Source organism: Montipora capricornis, chromosome 10, assembly GCF_036669925.1.
Source record: "Montipora capricornis isolate CH-2021 chromosome 10, ASM3666992v2, whole genome shotgun sequence".
Lineage (NCBI taxonomy): Eukaryota > Metazoa > Cnidaria > Anthozoa > Scleractinia > Acroporidae > Montipora > Montipora capricornis.
In genome coordinates, this window is record NC_090892.1 from 49,052,722 (window position 1) to 49,072,721 (window position 20,000).

Consider the following 20,000-nt stretch of genomic DNA (forward strand, 5'->3'; position numbering starts at 1 on the left):
CGCAACTGAAACAACTTATCAGACCCTGCAATGGCTTCAGTTTTGCTGCATTTGACAAATCAGTAATTTTGTCCTGTGTTCGATGAGATGGAGAAAATAGCATGCTTTCACCAACCCATGATGCAGCACGCTTTGGGGTTCTTTACATGAAAACAATGAAAAGTTACGCTGTTCGCTGAACGGAATATCCATTGCCTATGCAAAGAACAACCCCAACAAGGAACTGAATTATGGGTTGGTGTAAATCCGAATGCAGTTTAAAGTTCTTTGCCGGAAAGACCAAGCAGTGGACACTCGCTCAACACTAACCTTATAAAGACTGAAATCCCAATTATGGACGACTCTGGCAGGAATTACCACAGAGTCATTCCAGTGGCATTCTTCACAAAAATACTGACCAGAATAATCGCACAAGCGCGCCTCTGAACGCTCACCCCCTAGAGCAAGGATAAAGGACATAAATATCGGTCCTCTGCAGTCATGTTAAAATCTAGTTGCAAATATAGGGTCGATTATTTAAACAAACTTGAGCTAATCAAAACTGCGTTTCAAATCTATTGAAGGTATTAAATTCATCAGGCCGGGTGGTTGGGGGTGCAGGGATAGCGCAATGGTGACGGAGAACACTCGCCTAACCCCAATGTGGCTTCAATTCCCAGATTCGGCGTCATATGTGGGTTGAATTTGTTGGTCCTCTACTCTGCACTGAGAGGTTTTTGTTGAACAATGTTAAACGATGTTAAACGATGTTGAACGACGTTGACTGCTGGGGTGGCCGAACGGTTTCAACACATCATCAACATTTCATCCGACAAGGCTCCACAACAGGTCTGGTATTCGGCCAACAGTTGTTACTATGATTACGGACATGGATACGTCGTTGATACCTATTAGTGCGCACGCGCATACCTAAGAATAGGGAGCTTAAGCGTGAGACGTTTTCAAGCCATGGAAACCGGAAAAAACCATTTCGCATGTCAGGACATGAAAAGCAACTTCGCAATACAAATGTGGTAGTGTCGAGACAACTTAAAAATGAGACTTCCTGATTCGGAAAAAACAAGGCAATCTCTAGGGAAGATAATGGACCTTTCATTTTTTAACACTCACGTATTAATCCTATTTGTTTCCTGCATTCAGCGCATTTGTACTGCTGCGACGACAATCCTGGCTCTGGACAAATGCTCAGATTGTATGTGCTGACTGAAACCTGTCAATTATTAAAGCAACGTCATTTGTAGAACAGTTCACGTTCAGGATCGTTGTTAGTCAGGAGAGTCTAGAAGGTTGCGTAAAAAAAATCACCTGTAAAAAAGTTGGCACTTTTTGGAACCCAAGATTGAAAGTGCCCAACATTAAAGTTGTTTGCAAAAACGTGTTGCTCTGACAAGGGGCTACTTTATATTCTCGCGGTTGCAATTTGCGTCCAAATTTTCGTGTTTTACCGACACACAGCAACATTGTTTCTTTAGATGGTAACCCATTTATACATGTGCTGTAGGTTAACGAGTGCGTCGAGCTGTACGGACGCTGGGTGCTCGGGATGTCCAGGGGCCTGCACTGTGATCAGCCGGCCAGTAGACAGTAAAACGCTCTCATGGCTGGCAATCGCCGCAACCCAGCCATGAGCCCCCACACAGAGACATCCTTTGACCGCTGACTGCAACCTAATCACACACAATGCCAGCATCTCTTCGTTGTTAACTTAGTTACATTGCATTTAACCATATGAAAAGACCACAAAAGCTTCCCTCACCTTGCGACTGGCACAGGCCCTTCGAATCAGTTCCAAGCAATGTTTGTGACTGTGATATTTACAAGCTAAAAGAGAAACAGATGGATTGGAATCGTGAGCACTAAAGAGTGAACGAAAATAGCTTTTGGCCGGGAGCAAAATTATTTGCAGCAACTCACATGCATGTATAGGGGACGATCTTACATGGGAAAGTGTCGCATAAAATAGCCTTGCAATTGAAGACTGCAATCGAAAATAACAAGGGCACCTACTTTTAGACGTCTTTATGATAACCTATAGACCCAGGGATGGCGCAGGGATGGCGCAGTGGTGAGAGCACTCGCCTTCCACCAATGTGGCTCGGGTTCGATTCCCAGATCCGGCGTCATAGGTCATATGTGGGTTGAGTTTGTTGGTTCTCTACTATGCACGGAGAGGTTTTCTCCGGGTTCTCCGGTTTCCCCTCTCCTCAAAAATCAACATTTGATTTGATTTGTGTTGATTCTTAATTTCTATTTACAGTGTCCCTAATTAGTGCTTCAGCGCTAGAACGACTAGACACTTAAATAAGTTCCTTTCCTTTCTTTCCTTTCCATATCACTCAATGTCCAAACAAAAGATTTTGCACTTCTAAGCTCTCATTCAGTGTGAGGCTGGACGTGCAGAGACAATGCAAAGACAAAGTCTTTATTCCCCACGGATTCCAAAATGGCCGCCGGGTGAAAGAGGTGAATTTCATCGACTTTCAAACCAAAAAACCGAGTGAATTACAACTGCTCTTTTCATTGCAAGTCACGAGCTTATAGATGGAAGAACAAGTGCTCTACCAGCTGGGGAGACTTCACAAATCAGATCAAATTGAATCAGTAGTTGAATTTCAATGCTTTGGAAAACTAAAGAGCCCGGAGGAAAACCTATAAGGGTAAAGAGAACCAAAAAACTCAGCCCAAGAACGGCGCCGACCGTCAAAAAGCGAGGGACAATTGGGTGGAAAGCTACTTCTCTAGCCACTGGGCAAGTCCTGCGGCTCCCCAAAAAATCGAATCACTCCCCATAATAATAATACGGAACGAAAGCGAAAATTAATCAGGCGTTGAAATCACAAAGAATTGGCTTGGGGCCGGGGTCTCCAGCAATGATGAAAGCCACGTACTAATTGGGTCCGCAGGTGTTAACTGATCCTCGCCTGTCTTTTTAATTATTATGCCAATATTGAACGAAATGATATATGAAATGAAATCATATATTGAACTTACATGATATGCCAATATTTTCAAACGCACTGTAAGTAGACTAGAGAACAACACTCACCGAGGCAAGTGAAAAGAGATTGCCACATCCAGATCGCTTTTCCACATCTATCGCAATTGATCTTTTTTCCACGGTCTTCCTCTTTCGTAAAAGTATGACCGAGAACCTTTTGCACACTTGATTCACCAGCGGATTTGGAATCCTATAAACGACATTCACACCAAAGAAAATTAGAAAGTGGTCCTTGCAACAGTGTTTTCCGCAAAGATGTTTTAAGGACAAAAAACCGCTTCCATGGGGACCAGCCAATAAGGCGACAGGTTCTGCGACCGGTTCTGATTGAGTTGCAATTAAAAGTAGATTTTGTTCACAAAGGAAATGAAATGAGGGTGAAGCCAAGTTTCACACCAAGTTTTCTTAGTAGGGAGCTTACGAAACGAGGACGACGACGGCTATGAGGACTGCATTTAAAAATACGAGTTCGCGTTATTCATATCACTACGAAACTATTTCATGTCGTTTCGCGTTAAAAATGTGTAGTAACTGTCGAGGAATTAAACTAATATGAGTGAGTTGGAAGCGTAGAGAGAGAACTGAAAATTCATCGTCATGTGCTAACGTCCTCCACAGAACCTTGAATTTGGTCATTTTCACGTCGTCATGACGGCAAAGAAATATACCAAAATGTAAAACGCACGTGCAGAGCGTGCAGAGCCATTGTTTTTGCTCACTAAAAGGCTGGTGTTCACTAGCGACGGAGTCGGAGTCGGAGTCGTAATCAGATGCGCAGAGCGATACGATCTAGTGAAAATCAAACTGTCGGAGTCGGAAGCAGAACACCGATTCCGCTCATGACTCCGTTGCTTATGATCCAGTGAAAACTGTATTGTCGGAGTCGGAAGTAGAAGCGGAAGAATAAACCAATCACAACCTTCGATTCCAAGCATCGTGATTGGTTGGTTCTTCCGCTTCTGCTTCCGACTCTGACAATCTGGTTTTCAAAAAATCATAGACGACGGAGTCATAAGCGGAGTCGGAAGAAAATGGGAACGTTCTGATTCTTCCGACTCCGATTCCGTCGAGCTTATGACTCCGCTCACGACTCCGATCTTTGATTTTCACTAGGTCATAAGCGCTCTTACGAATCCGACTACGACTCCGACTCCGACTCCGTCGCAAGTGAAAACCAGCCTTAAACCTATTGTTTTGTAGCGTCGTCGTTGCCGTCGGCTTCGTCCTTTCGTAAGCTCCCTAATGTGCATGGGGCGACCTCGCGCGTTTTTAGGCGCAATGGAACCAAACCAAATGTTGGCCAACATCGTTCGTGTGTACAACAAGGTTCACGTCAAACCTCCGGCGCCACTCAACAGCAGATGTAACGTTGATCACTTTGCTCGTTTCTGGTGATTGAAATAGCAAAAAATGTTCACTGCTCTTAAAGAGATCAAGAGAGAAACACAAGTCATTATCATGTCACACCTGTGTTTCTTGAAGTTTAAGTCGGAGTTGAATCAGTTTAGAGATTAGTTTCCTTTTCTCCGGAGAGTCTTCAGGTGTTGTGTTGATGAGATCTTTACAGGCATTTATTGCATGTTGCAGCTCCTCTGAAGTGCTCACGCCCATGAATGACTGAAAATAAGTGGAAGTAAGCGAATTTTCAAGCACCTACACACACTGTATCGAAGAATTGAAGCGATTATCGATGAAGATAACATAGCTTTTTGAGGGCTGCTCTGGGCAACATTACACCACAAAAATTTACAATATAGGCCTCTTTCATAAAGGCGGCCAAATTAAATATTCTTTTGTATTAATGCTAGAAAGCCTTTCTGACCTCGCTACAACGAGCAAATTAGAGCATCTGTTTCAAAATGAGGCCAGTAGGTCTATTTAACATAAATACAATAGAATGTAAAGATGGTCGCCATTTATGAAAGTGATCTGGGCCCGGTTGTTCGAAAGCCGATTAACGCTAATCCCAGATTAAAAAATTACCAAGGAGTTTATTTCTCTACTCCCAAACAGTTGTACAACGCTGATATTTGGCAAAATTTTACATTAGAGGAAGTCAATCTTGAAAACTAAAAATAACCAAAAGAAAGATGTACTTAAAAGTTGAAAACATTTAACCAAAGTTTATGCTAATCCTGGATTAAGTTAATCGGCTTTCGAACAACCGGGCCCTGTAGAATATAACAAGTTCGGCTTTAAAAACACATTATAACTTAAAAATACTAAGAGACAATACTATCATAAATATTTCAAGTAATTAGAAATATGATGAAGTATTGCAACCTCTGGATTAGCTTTAGGACAGTTCACATGATCAGGAGACTTACAATTGGGAAAGTCAGGGTTATACTTTTTCTTCACGTTTTTGACTGAACCGAAAGATCAAAAGCTAGTCACCGCAAAGAGCATCCAACCAAATTGGAACGCAATTGCTGTAAACGCAAAGACAACTCACCATTCGAAATCTATAACTCTGAAAAAGACTTGTCCGTTCACGCACCTGCAGTTAAAGCTTCAATTCTGACTACACCCGGCAGTTTCTTGTCTCAGCGGTAAATCTCACTTTGCAGCTAATCGATCCCAACCGATTTTTAACATTAAAGCCAATTTGCTGAACATTTCGATTACTTTCATAACTCTTGAGAGAAACACTACTCATCTTTCTAAGAACCTTACTGATGCCATGCATCAAATTTATTTTAGTGGTAATAAAGCAAATAGGCCATTTCAGAGTTCATGTCTGTCTCCTCTTCAAAGTGAGTCTAAGTGCGAAGTTTTTGTGATGGTAATTAGTTCCAATTTAAATAGAGTGGTTTTCAATTGAGTGTCGACAGTAATTAGCGAATTGCTTTGGTCTTGCATTACTTCACTGATGGTGAAGTGATTACTTCACTTGCATTACTTCAATGGTAATTGGTTGAAAGTTCTCGCGCCACTTTTGCAACCAATCAGAAGTGAAACCAAAACCAATCGTGGCTCGCGCGTGCACATTTTCCCGCGCTTTGTGTCGGCTACGTGTAATTACTTCGAGTTTTGATTGGTTTACTGGATTGTCTCCGTCCTTTTTGATTGGCCAAAGTAATTACTTTGGTTTTGGTTTTACGACACTCAATTGAAACTCGCTCTATGAATGAAAACTAATTTTCATAAGAAAATCTTCGCACTTAGACTCGATTTGAAGAGGAGGCAGACATGAACTCGGAATGGCCTATTGAGCCCTCTTTCGCGTTTGGAAACAGCTAAGCTGTGAGCAGAGCCCCAGCTCTTAAGTGTGAATATAAGAGAGCATTTTATGAAGTTCTTTTTGTTAAGCTCTCCCCATTACAAGTTTCCTCTCGCCTCTGCCATTTGCGCCTTGGTTTCCGAGGATACTTTAACTTGAATTTACACTGTACTAACGTTTTTTTGTTGTTGTCGTTTGTTTCTTTCGAATACTCTGTTTGCAGAGTTTGCTGTGAAGAGAATCAGGGTACTGGCAAGTATTTATTTGTTTGAAATGAATTGTCATGTTGGGAGGTGGGCACCAGAGGAAGAGCAGGAGAAAAGCATCACGTGACCCTTCGTTGGTCCACCACAAACACGACGGGTACAGACTGACGATTTTACTGTCATACATACCAGGCCCACCTCTCACCCATAACATACAAGTGACTGGCCTTTTGAATGTCCATTTCATTTCCACTGCCACTGTGATAAGACGTTTCCGAACGTGTGTGGAGGGCTGTTTGAAATCGTCCTTAGTCGCCTTTCCCTTCAGTAAATGCTACAAATTTCTGATTTCAGACTGCTAAATCGATTCCCCCTTACCTCAGGTGGAGAAAAGTGATCCTCTTCTAATCCAAGCAACTCGTCAAAAATCTCGTAATCACTAAACTGACTTTCGCTACCGGGGGAACCTATCGTAGAATCGCCCCCACTGGAAATTTTACGATTTGAAATCCCCGACCAAGAACTGGGAGGCACACAACCTTCGAATTGAGAACTTCTGTCGTTTATTTCCAGCGTGTTGTGCCTGCTACTTCTTTGCGAGCTCGACTGGAATGAGCCTGATCCATTAAAGCTCCCCGAACTGCTCCTCGAACATGTGTCGTAACTTTTGTGAATTCCAGGTACAATATTTAAGTCTTTTCCCTCGTAACTTTCATTAGCTTCACCGAAACGTTCAATTTCCGATATTCTGTCCACTAGTTTGGGAGTACCACATTCAAAAGCCGCCAATTCAGCATGATACTCTGGAACTTCAGAGACATTAGCAGCACCAGCAGCAATAGTTTTTTCTTCTAGCACCTCATCAGACGCTCCGCTTGTTTCATCCCCCTGGGCCCCTTGGGGAGGATCTGTTGAAAGTGAAAGTCTCTGAATGTCTGGTTGGGTGATACTAACTGCACCTTCAAAACCATTTGCACGATATTTTGACAATTGCTGTCTATCGTCCCCTTCAGTCACTCCTCTAAAGTTGCTTGTTCTCGAATCACTGTTTTTGTTATTTGTATCAACGGTGCTTTCAATATGGCTTTCATCACGTGCCGCACACCCGATGTTCTCCCTTTCTTGTCCAGACAGGAAACCACTTTGTACAGCATGGTCAGATCCAGCAACAGCATCTGAAGGCGAGGTCTGTTGCCGTTTGTTGCTAATAATCTGCTGAAGTGCTGTTTCAGTCATTGGTAATTCCATTGTCAAAGGGATATTATCGCCTTCTGTACTCGAAGCACTTTCCAAAGCCAAGTTACCTTTCATTCGTGTAGAACTTGCATCGCCCACCTCATTCAAGGAAGCAACGCCCTCGTCAGAACATTCCGAGTCCAAATCTCTCTGAGTTTTTTTATCCTTGTTAGCCATGGTACCAGTTTCATTAAAATCCACGCTTTCCGCAATCATTACTACTTCTGCCTTCTTTTTTTTCTTAGGCTTTTTCCTCGCAGTTCGTTCATTCCCATTATCCCCATTTTGTATATAATGTTCGTTTCCATTCCAGCTACTTGATGTTGATCCACAACCATTCACAAGGTTTTCTCTTTTGGGAAGATGAGACAACATACCAACTAAAAAGAAAACAGAATAGTTTTAAAGTGGTACTATGACGAAAATCTCATCTTTCCTATCTAAGCCATTTTGAAACATAAACAAGTAGTCTGCGTGAGAAGAAAAATGCTGTTTACTTTTTTCAAGTATCTCTTTTCGTTCCAGAGATATTCAAGTTTTTAAAATGTGCAAAGTAGCCTAGTGATGACGTCATACACTCAACCAAATCTTGTTCAAATATGATGAAAAGAGATATCTCAGCCAATTTGTGTCAGAAATTTTTGATTTTTTGCAGTAAGATTCTACTAAATGTTCTCCACAATATGAGCTTAACAGTTCTGTTAACATGGCATCATACTGGGTTCCAGACCTCCCCCATATTATGAGCTTTTCTGGCCACCTTTGGCGTTCCATTTTGATATTTGCTAACAGCACTTCATGTACATGATCCAGCAAGCATATAAATATGTTAGCACGACTTTGTGGCCTTGTTTATCATTTTTCAAGCTGAAAATCACTAACATATTGAAATCAAGTGGGTGGAGACTGGAAAAGAGCGAGTTGCCATGGGAACAGAATTTTTTTATAGCCATAGGTGTGTTTCCTGTAGAACTATTAGACTACCAAGTTTCAATGGTCTGCGCTGTAAATTGGCCAAGGTAACTCTATTTATATACTCCAGGGCTTGAAATTGCGACTCACTGGTCGCCAATGCGACCAAAAATTGAGGGCGGGCGACTAGAGTTTCAGCACTGGTCGCCAGCTGGCGAATCACATTTTGTCTGATAACCCAAGATAAACAGCAGACAACTGTTGTATTTGAATCGTTATATGATGAAATCGTTCGGAACTGGTAGCTAGAACACGACTCACCTTTCTTTCCCTGTTAAAATAATGTATAAATACTACAAGAAAATCGTTTTCTCACATTGTTAATTAATAGCACAAATGTACTTCGATACTTCGATCACCGCGTTTACTAGGCGCCATATTGTTTCAGAGGCTTCATGGGATCGTGGGCGCACTTGAATACCGTATGCTTCTTGCCCGTTACCGTGAATTTTGCACCCGGAAGACGAAGATTCGTCAAGAAGGTTAATTGATAATTTAAATCCATCGTCATTTGTGAATGCTGAAAGCGTAGATTTAGCATGTTTCAATTTTTGGCGCACTTTCCATTTTCCGCCAAAGTCACTATAGCCTAGTTTTCATATGTCGGGAAAACCCCAGACGATCGGGGATTTCGCAGTTTTCCGATAGTCCCAGATTTTGCCGACATATCGGAAAACCGCCAGACGCTTGTTCTAGATTCTCCCGATAGCGACTTTGGCGGAAAATGGAAAGTGCGCCAAAAATTGAAACATGCAATTTAGAGGATTGGTAACGAGCTAAAAACCGCCGCCGACGTCCCCGAAGTACAAATTTGAGTACAAAATTTCATACGTCGGGAATGATCGCCGACGAACGCAAATATCTGGGACACGTCGGGAAAATAGAAACGCTTTCTATTTTCCCGATTCGTCCCCGACCATCCCAGATTATCGGGATGTCTACGATTTGTGATTTTCATTAGTCGGCAAAATCTGGGATGAAGGGGTAGTTTCTAAAGAAACTGTGGTGCTGCGTCGGTGGGGAAGTAGTATACAAAAATTTGGTTTTATCAACGGAGTTGATAATGTAAATTGGCCACCGTACAGAGATTCTAAAAGCTGACGTTTCGAGCGTTAGCCCTTCGTCAGAGCGAATCGAGGGATTATGGGTTACGTGTGGTTTTTATAGTAGAGTAGGGGCTACGCTATTGGTGGTAACATGGCAACGTGAAAAATAGGAATATATTAGTTGAATGAAAAGCGTTCGTTAATACCGTGAGGATTAAGGGTGCCGATTTGAAAGATGAATTTTTGTTCCAGATTCTTGCGGCTTTCCGTCGTACCTAGATGTAGGGAAAGGCCGCAGATAGCCATGTGTTTTTTGGAGTGGTTAGGCAGATTAAAGTGGCGAGCGACTGGCTTGGATGCATCCTTGTCATTCTTCTCAACATCGCGAAGGTGTTCGCGGAATCGGTCACCTAGTCGTCTACCTGTCTCACCAATGTATAATTTATTGCATAACGTGCAGGTTATGCAATAAATGACATTTGCGGAGGTACATGTGAAACGATCGGTGATCTTAACAGATCGCTTAGGTCCCGATATCTTGCTAGTGTTAACAATGAAAAGACAAGTTTTGCATCGTGAGCGCGCGCATTTGAAAGTGCCGGGTTGCTCGTTAGTTTTGAGCGCGCTTTTAACTAAAAAGTTGCCTACGTTTTTGTCGCGTTTGAATGAAATAAGTGGAGGTTGCGAAAAGATTCTACCAGTCTCGGGATCATTTTGGAGTAATTTAAAATTACTAAGAATGATGCTTTTGACTACGTGATTATGAGGATGGAAAGTGAGGGTGAATGGAATTCTGTCATTCTTATCTTTTTGTGACGTTTGTAGTGATGACTGTCGATCAAATTGTTGGGCGCGATGATGGCCCGCTTTGACCACAGAGACAGGATAGCCACGTTTTTCGAAGAACTGGCACATCTCCTCTGATTTTCTGGAAAAATCGGAGTCATCACTACATAGACGTCGAAGTCTAAGAAATTGAGAATAAGGGATGGAGTTCTTGACATGTGATGGATGTGACGATGAATACAACAAATAACTGTGTGAATCAGTAGGTTTGTAGTGCACACTAGTACATAGCACGTTGCCTCTAATAGAAACGTTGATATCTAGAAAAGCCAATGAAGTTTCCGAAATTTCCCAGGTATATTTAAGAGCCGGATGAAAAGAGTTGACGGAGGTTATGAATTGATCGAGTTCTTCTCTGCTGGATGAAATAGCGCCGATGCAGTCGTCGATGTAACGGCCGTAGAGTTCAGGTTTGGGGCCGTTGTACTGACTAAAAAATTGGTGTTCAACATATCCTACAAAAAGATTGGCATAGCTAGGTCCCATTCTTGTGCCCATCGCTACACCATTAATTTGTTTGTAATAGTTGCCGGCGAATGAAAAACAATTAAGCGTTAAAACTAGTTCGGCAAGGCGGAGGAGCGTTTCCGAGCTAGGTTTCCGATAGCGTTTCCGAGCTAGGTTCTAGGTTAAGAATGACAAGGATGCATCCAAGCCAGTCGCTCGCCACTTTAATCTGCCTAACCACTCCAAAAAACACATGGCTATCTGCGGCCTTTCCCTACATCTAGGTACGACGGAAAGCCGCAAGAATCTGGAACAAAAATTCATCTTTCAAATCGGCACCCTTAATCCTCACGGTATTAACGAACGCTTTTCATTCAACTAATATATTCCTATTTTTCACGTTGCCATGTTACCACCAATAGCGTAGCCCCTACTCTACTATAAAAACCACACGTAACCCATAATCCCTCGATTCGCTCTGACGAAGGGCTAACGCTCGAAACGTCAGCTTTTAGAATCTCTGTACGGTGGCCAATTTACATTATCAACTCCGTTGATAAAACCAAATTTTTGTATACTACTTCCCCACCGACGCAGCACCACAGTTTCTTTAGAAACTACCCCTTCATTCATTTGTCATTCAACCGCTGCGACCACTAACCTTGTTGTTCTAGTATTTTTTAATCCACAGATTTCTAACAGGAGACCCAAGACGACGATGCCAAGCTTGAAGAAACTCACCAAGGAGCTACGCCAGGAAATCGTAAGTTATCTTTTTCCTTTTCCCACACTTAGCAGTAACTTAGCTTTCCGTTTAGCCACTCTCATTTTCGCCAAAACTAGGTTTTGTAGTCACATCAACTTCATCGGCCGTTGCCTCAATTCTAAAGTCATTCCTAAAGGTTTTCGCTCGAACTTTCATCCGGCTACATTCTCTCACTCAAATCAGTATCTTCACCAAATTCGATGTGCGCAAAATTCTTTTTCACGTAATATTATGAGGATCACAATTAGAGCTATGTGCCAAAAACGAATCGCACTTGACAAACAAATTCTTTATTGTCGCTCCGAACTTTCCAAAATCTGTCCAGCAATTTTAGTACAATCGATTCGCGCTAAAATCCGACAACTTAATTCTGGACTGTTTGACCATTTACACCAAACCAAGACTCTAAAACTTCAACAATTAATAGGTCCGCAAATTACCGACGATACTACATTTCATAGCCATAATACCGTAATTACAATTCCAGAAAATCTTCCGCTTACTGACTCAGAGAAATCTGTTCTCAGTAAGGGCCTAAATTTTGTCCCTATTACCAAACGCACCAACGAATTTTCTATTAAGCAAGATGTCGAAAAATTCCTTCGCCGCGTTCAGTTAAAAGCCTTTTTTCACGACAAAGAGCATGATTCGGACACTTCTAATAAAGATATTTTTGAAACACTTCTAGTTCGCAAATCCAAATGGACTCCCCCAGAGGGACAATTTGCCTCTTTAGATTTTTTCACCAAAAAATGCCGTCACGACATTCACAAACTTAAATTCAATCGCAACACTAAATTTTCCAACCTTTCCTCGGAAGAGTGGGCGGCGCTTAAAAATCTTAGTAAACGCAACGACATAGTTGTCAATTCGGCCGACAAAGGCAGCGCGGTAGTTGTTTGGCGGTCCGACCTTTACAAAAAAGAAGCTTTGCGGCAACTTTCGGATACCTCGTTTTATGCCAAAATCCCTAAAGATCTCACTTCCAACAATCAAAAACTTGTCAAAGACACCATTCAAAATCTTATAGTTAATCAAGAATTACCGGACACTGCCACTAATCTCATCATCAACACCCCTAGAACTTCGTGCATTTACTTCTTGCCTAAAATTCACAAACCCAACAACCCAGGTCGCCCTATCGTTTCTGCCTGTAGTTGCCCCACCGAACTCATTTCTAGCTACTTAGAAAGGATTATGACGCCTATCGTCAAATCTTTGCCATCATACATTAAAGACAGTACACACGCACTACAAATTTTCCGCGATTTCAATTTCTCCGGCCAAGACAAACTTATTTTCACCATGGACATTACATCTCTATACACAGTCATTCCTAATAGCGAAGGTCTGCAAGCACTTAAACACTTTTTCGATCAACGCACTGTCAAAGAACCTAGCTCGGAAACGCTCCTCCGCCTTGCCGAACTAGTTTTAACGCTTAATTGTTTTTCATTCGCCGGCAACTATTACAAACAAATTAATGGTGTAGCGATGGGCACAAGAATGGGACCTAGCTATGCCAATCTTTTTGTAGGATATGTTGAACACCAATTTTTTAGTCAGTACAACGGCCCCAAACCTGAACTCTACGGCCGTTACATCGACGACTGCATCGGCGCTATTTCATCCAGCAGAGAAGAACTCGATCAATTTATAACCTCCGTCAACTCTTTTCATCCGGCTCTTAAATATACCTGGGAAATTTCGGAAACTTCATTGGCTTTTCTAGATATCAACGTTTCTATTAGAGGCAACGTGCTATGTACTAGTGTGCACTACAAACCTACTGATTCACACAGTTATTTGTTGTATTCATCGTCACATCCATCACATGTCAAGAACTCCATCCCTTATTCTCAATTTCTTAGACTTCGACGTCTATGTAGTGATGACTCCGATTTTTCCAGAAAATCAGAGGAGATGTGCCAGTTCTTCGAAAAACGTGGCTATCCTGTCTCTGTGGTCAAAGCGGGCCATCATCGCGCCCAACAATTTGATCGACAGTCATCACTACAAACGTCACAAAAAGATAAGAATGACAGAATTCCATTCACCCTCACTTTCCATCCTCATAATCACGTAGTCAAAAGCATCATTCTTAGTAATTTTAAATTACTCCAAAATGATCCCGAGACTGGTAGAATCTTTTCGCAACCTCCACTTATTTCATTCAAACGCGACAAAAACGTAGGCAACTTTTTAGTTAAAAGCGCGCTCAAAACTAACGAGCAACCCGGCACTTTCAAATGCGCGCGCTCACGATGCAAAACTTGTCTTTTCATTGTTAACACTAGCAAGATATCGGGACCTAAGCGATCTGTTAAGATCACCGATCGTTTCACATGTACCTCCGCAAATGTCATTTATTGCATAACCTGCACGTTATGCAATAAATTATACATTGGTGAGACAGGTAGACGACTAGGTGACCGATTCCGCGAACACCTTCGCGATGTTGAGAAGAATGACAAGGATGCATCCAAGCCAGTCGCTCGCCACTTTAATCTGCCTAACCACTCCAAAAAACACATGGCTATCTGCGGCCTTTCCCTACATCTAGGTACGACGGAAAGCCGCAAGAATCTGGAACAAAAATTCATCTTTCAAATCGGCACCCTTAATCCTCACGGTATTAACGAACGCTTTTCATTCAACTAATATATTCCTATTTTTCACGTTGCCATGTTACCACCAATAGCGTAGCCCCTACTCTACTATAAAAACCACACGTAACCCATAATCCCTCGATTCGCTCTGACGAAGGGCTAACGCTCGAAACGTCAGCTTTTAGAATCTCTGTACGGTGGCCAATTTACATTATCAACTCCGTTGATAAAACCAAATTTTTGTAAAATCTGGGATGGTCGGGAAACTGCGAAATCCCCGATCGTCTCGGATTTTCCCGACTTTTGAAAACTAGGCTTTTTTAAGCATCACGGATAGGAAACCCGAGTACCTCGACATGCGCAGAACGTATGCGCAATAACAATAGGGAGTTAAAGAAACGACGACGGGTACGGCAAAGACAGCGCCAAAAAGCAGTAATATTATTGGTTAAAAGAACCAAAATGATCGTGCTGCACGTGCGGCACGCATTTTTGAACAATTCCCCCCGTACTCGTCAAAACTACTACGTGAAATGACCAATTACAACGTGGACAAACTACAGTGAATCTTTGAGTCTCCCTCTTTACTTCAAATCAGTCCTTACCAATCCAGTTATAGGACACTTCGCTCATATTGAAGAATATAAACAAGATGGAATAATCATGAAGTACTAAGAATAGCTCAAACTTATATTTTGAAGTGACGTTTTCGTTGCCGTAGCCGTCGTGGTTTCTTAAACTCCCTAATAGTACGCACCATCCTAAACGTCTAACCATTTTCAGATGAAATTACCAAAGCAACACTTTCTCCTTAAGTTATTTTAAGATCCTGAGTGTTGATCCGGCCGGGGATCGAAACCGCAACCTCCCGCATGACAGCCCGATGCTCAATTAACTGAGCCACTACAATCTAAATCGCTTTTCATTCCAACAAAAATTCCAGTAAGAAATTTCAAAAAACAGTACTAACTGACTGAATGAAAAGGGCCCCTGATATTAATGTAAATGTGTCAAAAGAAAGGTCGAGAACTGTTTTAGTTTACCCGAGTAAGAAATGAGTGGAGCTGTGGAGTCACCTTCCACAGGTCGCTTGGAACTGCTTGTCAAAGATCTGAAAAAGAGCAAAAAAGAGAGCACATAACGGATCATCTTCCTGGGAGCCTCCATTGCTTTTTAAAGAATAAGTTGGAGCTCGAAATCCTTCCATAATTCCCACGTCAAGTTAAACGACGTTTGTACGGATGTGAAAAGTGACGGAGGAAGAAGGAATGGGTTGGACGATTTTTTATATCTAGCTCATTATCCTGCACGTGGTTGAAACAAACTTACAGCTGTATATTACAAAATTTACAATCTTGTATATAGTTAAATGAAATTCAATAAAACAATAATTGTTATTCCATTCGCAATTTATGGCTGGATATGAGATTGCTTAAAGCCAATGGGTGCCTCGTTGGCTATTTACCATCTCATATTCATTCAACACATGCTCATGAATATTGTTAAAAAGACAACTTCTCTTGCCACCTGACTTTGTAAAACAAGAAAGATGGAGCCACCCGAAGGGTTTCACACTCTGAGGTTGAGACTCCTCCCTGAAGTCACCAGTCAAGTATTTTCCTGACAAAATAACAGTGTACACATAGGTACTGTAGCTCCCTTTCAGGTAGTGAGTTGGCAAGAAATTAATCCCAAGACTCCATGATTTAGGAAAAAAAACAACGAAGGAAACTTACATGTAACTTGCCGCTCATCCTAAAGCCTCCTTTTCACTGACAATGCAAGCAAAAAGTGCAAGCGTGCACATAACAGCTCTTATTTCACCATGAAAGTGGCCTTGATGCAAGAATATTAAGCAAAAAGTGCAAGGATCAAATTTTTGCTTTTTTTTAGCTTTTAGCTTGCCCTTCTGCTTGCACTCACTTTATATTATGTGAAAGTGAAACACAACACAAGCACAGAGAAATTTAATATGTCTGATTCTAAATTTAAAAGAACCACCAACATGCAATGCTCATTTACAACTCCCAGCTGAAATTGTCGCTTAAATGTTGAGCAACATATTATTTTAACAGATTAAGGTTTCCAAGCAAGAACACAGTCTTTCAAAAGCTTTTGTCTAACACTTTCAGTAAAATGTCTGTTTGGATGTGAAGAGACGCACGCACAACATTCAGAACACTTTCCTATACGTTCAAGACTGCAAGAGACTTACATGTCAAAGTCCAAGTGAGATATGCCATAAATAATCAAGTTTTTTGTTTTTTCTGTCTTCTCTTTGTCCCAAAGAAATGCGTGTGGTTGGTAGAATTCTCTATGAGATATAAAACAGCAAGCCAAAATTAATAAACATTTAATTTTTGATATTTTATGCAAGAAAGCAAAACAAAAAAATATGCAAAAGAAAATAAAATGGGGTAAATTTAATTGCCAACACCTCTCTATTTATTTAGCTATAGTTTTGGGCCAATTCCTGATTACTTGGGGTCAGCATGAAACTGTGATCAATGTAAAATAATCATTAGGCACATTCTAGATAGGAGGAATATGTTGTTCTTAAGGGTATTAAAATTGAAAGTTTTCTTTTGACATCCTAAAATGCGTATAAAAAATCATAATTACCAAGAAACATGAGCAAAACATGTCATTTACTTTGTCAAACTGTCAGGTTTAACGAAAGTGAATCACGACTTGACAACATTTTTTCACTGTGAAAAAGTGTTTCCTTGGTGTCAAATTCCCTTAAGGCCTTATTCAGTCATTCTAATTTAGCACTGTCTAATTTGTACCAAGTTCAGAATTTTTAACATACAAGGCCACATTAATTTTTTTTGTAACAACTACTTTAATGTGCTAATGTTTGCTATTATTAGTCAAACATCAATCAAGTATTGAAATACAATGTCAAAACTCAACTTTGGAACTAAACGGTTTACTGTATTTGCAAATTCTCTTTATTCTTTAATTCAATTGTCACCTTTCGTACATTTTCCATTGATCCTTACCCACAAAATAGCCTAGCTAATTGAGACGGGAAGGATTCAATTAATAGTAAAAGATTACAATTATAATAATAGGGGTTGAGACAACTCAGCTATAAAGAGACCAAATACATGAACATGAACATAAATTATTACATTAAAATAACAGTGAGTATATACAATACATGTATAATTACAAAATAGGTAGAATAAAACAAATATATGATTGAAATTAAACTGAAAATTTTAAATTTAATTATTTATAATCAATTAAAAAACTATATTTTTCAAAAAGAAAATAATGCAACATTAATAGTAATACATGCAAACTTACAGATAAAAATTAAGTTAACATAAAAAGTATTTTGAAGGCATGTTTTCGTCAACATAAAAGGTGAAGGACTTGGATTAAAAATAAACATTTCAACCCTTAGCCTTTTAGTTAAAGTGATTAGAAGGATAAAAATGCTATACTGTACATAACCAATCAGGGTCTGAAATTAAATTTTTGGTGCAGGCGCCAGTTGGCGACTAAAAAACATTTTTCAGCTGCTAGATGCAAAAATCTGGTTGCCAAAAAGTGTTTATCATTTTTTTGCTTCTGACCATAGACAGAAACCATGTCGAATTTCCAAAATACATTTCTAAGCAGCACTTAAAGCATTGATATTTACTACTCACAAATTATTGAAAAAGGGTCAAGGACTTGCCCTTGAACTTTTCAATGTGTTTCCATTGAAATGTGTCTAAGTTTGAAAATTGGACACCCGTTTTGTTCAGCATGTTCTTAGCCAGTATAAAGGAAGGATAGCATGAATTACTAGCTGTGCACCCTGTTTATCATTAATACTGAATGGTACATAATTAAGTAATTGGCCAAGGCTAATAATGAATCTGTTGTAGTCATTGTAATTATGAACAAAGTACCGGTATTAGTAGCATCAAAATACGTTTTTTTCTCATTTTTCAATACTGTATGAAAAGCACAATTATACTATTCTCACTGCATAATTAATTAGCTCATGGCAGAAGTTTTCATCATGCGTTCGAATTCCCCCGTTTCCGAGCATGCTTATTACGGTGTTGATGCTTTGCGGTCTTAGAGTATATATTTTGTCGCCCCGCCTGAAAAGTGGTCATTTTAACCGTACTCCGGGACGACACCCCACTTTCGCGTCTGTTCCTTGCACAGTCAACCGCCACCAGCATAGATGGCAGAACATCGTCTTCCCCGTCCACCCGCTCCCGTCGCTGCTGCAATCGTGGAGCATGCTGCCGTTGAGCCACCGCCAGTTGTAGAAGAACCGCCTGTTGTTGATCCGGTTATCGCACCGCCCCCGGCTCCAGTTCTAGCGGCGGACCCGGCCCCGGCGGTTGAAACCATGGAAGAGGTAATTTTCCTAGTAATTTTGCTGGCCCATAGCCAGGTTTACGTTTTTTATCGTGTTTTACCCGCTGTCTGTCGCTTTAGTGCCTGCGTTTGTCTCCGGTTCATTTGTATTTTCTTTCCCGGTTCTTTTGTCTTGGGTTTGTTCAGGTAGACCTGTATACTCCTATTGGTTTTTGGAACTATTGTTTCATGCTCTGTATTGTTTTAGGACTTTTGTTTCCTCGTGTTTTCGCATGCCTCCGTGGCCCTCTGTTGCGTTTTTTAGCCTCCGCACTTTAAGTTATGTAAAATCTTTGGTTTTAGTTCTTTTGCATACGTTTTCCACTAGTCTAGGCTATTTGTTGTTGCGTGGCGTTTCTAGCGCCGTACCGCCGGTTTAGGCAATTGCGTGGACGTTGCTTTGGTATTCCACCAGTGAAGGCAGCGCGTTGTTGCATGGCTGTTGTTGTATTCCGCTGGTGAAGGCGACCTGTTGTTTTGGCGCTGTTTTTTACGAATACCGCCGGTGAGGACAACATGCTGTTGTTGCGTGACCTCTGGTCAAGTCAACGTATTGTTGAGTAACTATTTGCGTTTTCCACCGGTGAAGGCAACGTGTTGTTGCGTGACTGTTTTTGCGCGTACCACTGGTGAAGGCAACGTGTTGTTGCGTGACTGTTTTGTGTGTACCACCGGTGAAGGCAGCGTGTTGTTGCGTGACTGTTTTTGCGTGTGCCACTGGTGAAGACAGCGTGTTGTTGTATGACTGTTTTGCGTGTACTACCGGTGAGGGCAACGTGTTGCATGACTGTTTTGTGTACCACTGGTGAAGGCAGCGTTTTGTTGCGTGTTTTTGCGTGACTGTGTTTGCGGGTATTACCGGTGAGGGCAGCATGTTGTTGCGTGATTGTTTTTCGTTTTCCACCGGTGAAGGCAACGCGTTTGTTGCTTGACTGTTTTTGCGGGTACCACTGGTGAAGGCAACGTGTTGTTGCGTCACTCTTTTGCGTATGCCACCGGTAAAGGCGACGTGTTGTTGCGTGCTTGTTTTGCGTATACCACTGGTGAAGGGAACGTCTTGTACTTGCGTATACAGCTGGTGAGGCAACGTGCTGTTGTGCGACTGTTTCTGTGTTCTGGTACGAGCAACGCGTTATTGTGATTCTTTTTGTGTGTACCTCTAGTAGAGGCAATCTAGTGTTGTGGTATACCATTATGGAAGGTATTACACGTTGCAAGATATTGTTTATAAAGAGTAAATTTGAAGTTTAAGTCATATTGATTTGGGCTGTTTATTTTGT

At 41.2% G+C, this 20,000-nt stretch overlaps 1 protein-coding gene across 2 annotated transcripts in view; it reads right to left on the minus strand.

The window, feature by feature from the left end:
• The window catches only part of LOC138022431 (differentially expressed in FDCP 8-like), a 44,758-nt gene that overhangs the window by 4,640 nt on the left and 20,118 nt on the right, over window positions 1-20,000 (minus strand). The window contains exons 5-12 of one of the 2 annotated variants that reach the window (XM_068869557.1): window positions 16,565-16,663; window positions 15,393-15,460; window positions 6,806-8,043; window positions 4,466-4,615; window positions 3,047-3,188; window positions 1,757-1,821; window positions 1,111-1,210; window positions 310-437 (exon numbers count right to left, since the gene is read on the minus strand). In XM_068869557.1, coding sequence (XP_068725658.1) covers window positions 310-437; window positions 1,111-1,210; window positions 1,757-1,821; window positions 3,047-3,188; window positions 4,466-4,615; window positions 6,806-8,043; window positions 15,393-15,460; window positions 16,565-16,663 — 1,990 coding nt within the window. Of the gene's footprint in view, window positions 1-309; window positions 438-1,110; window positions 1,211-1,756; window positions 1,822-3,046; window positions 3,189-4,465; window positions 4,616-6,805; window positions 8,044-15,392; window positions 15,461-16,085; window positions 16,127-16,564; window positions 16,664-20,000 lie in introns of those variants that run through there. The other variant, XM_068869558.1, reaches the window with a different exon arrangement.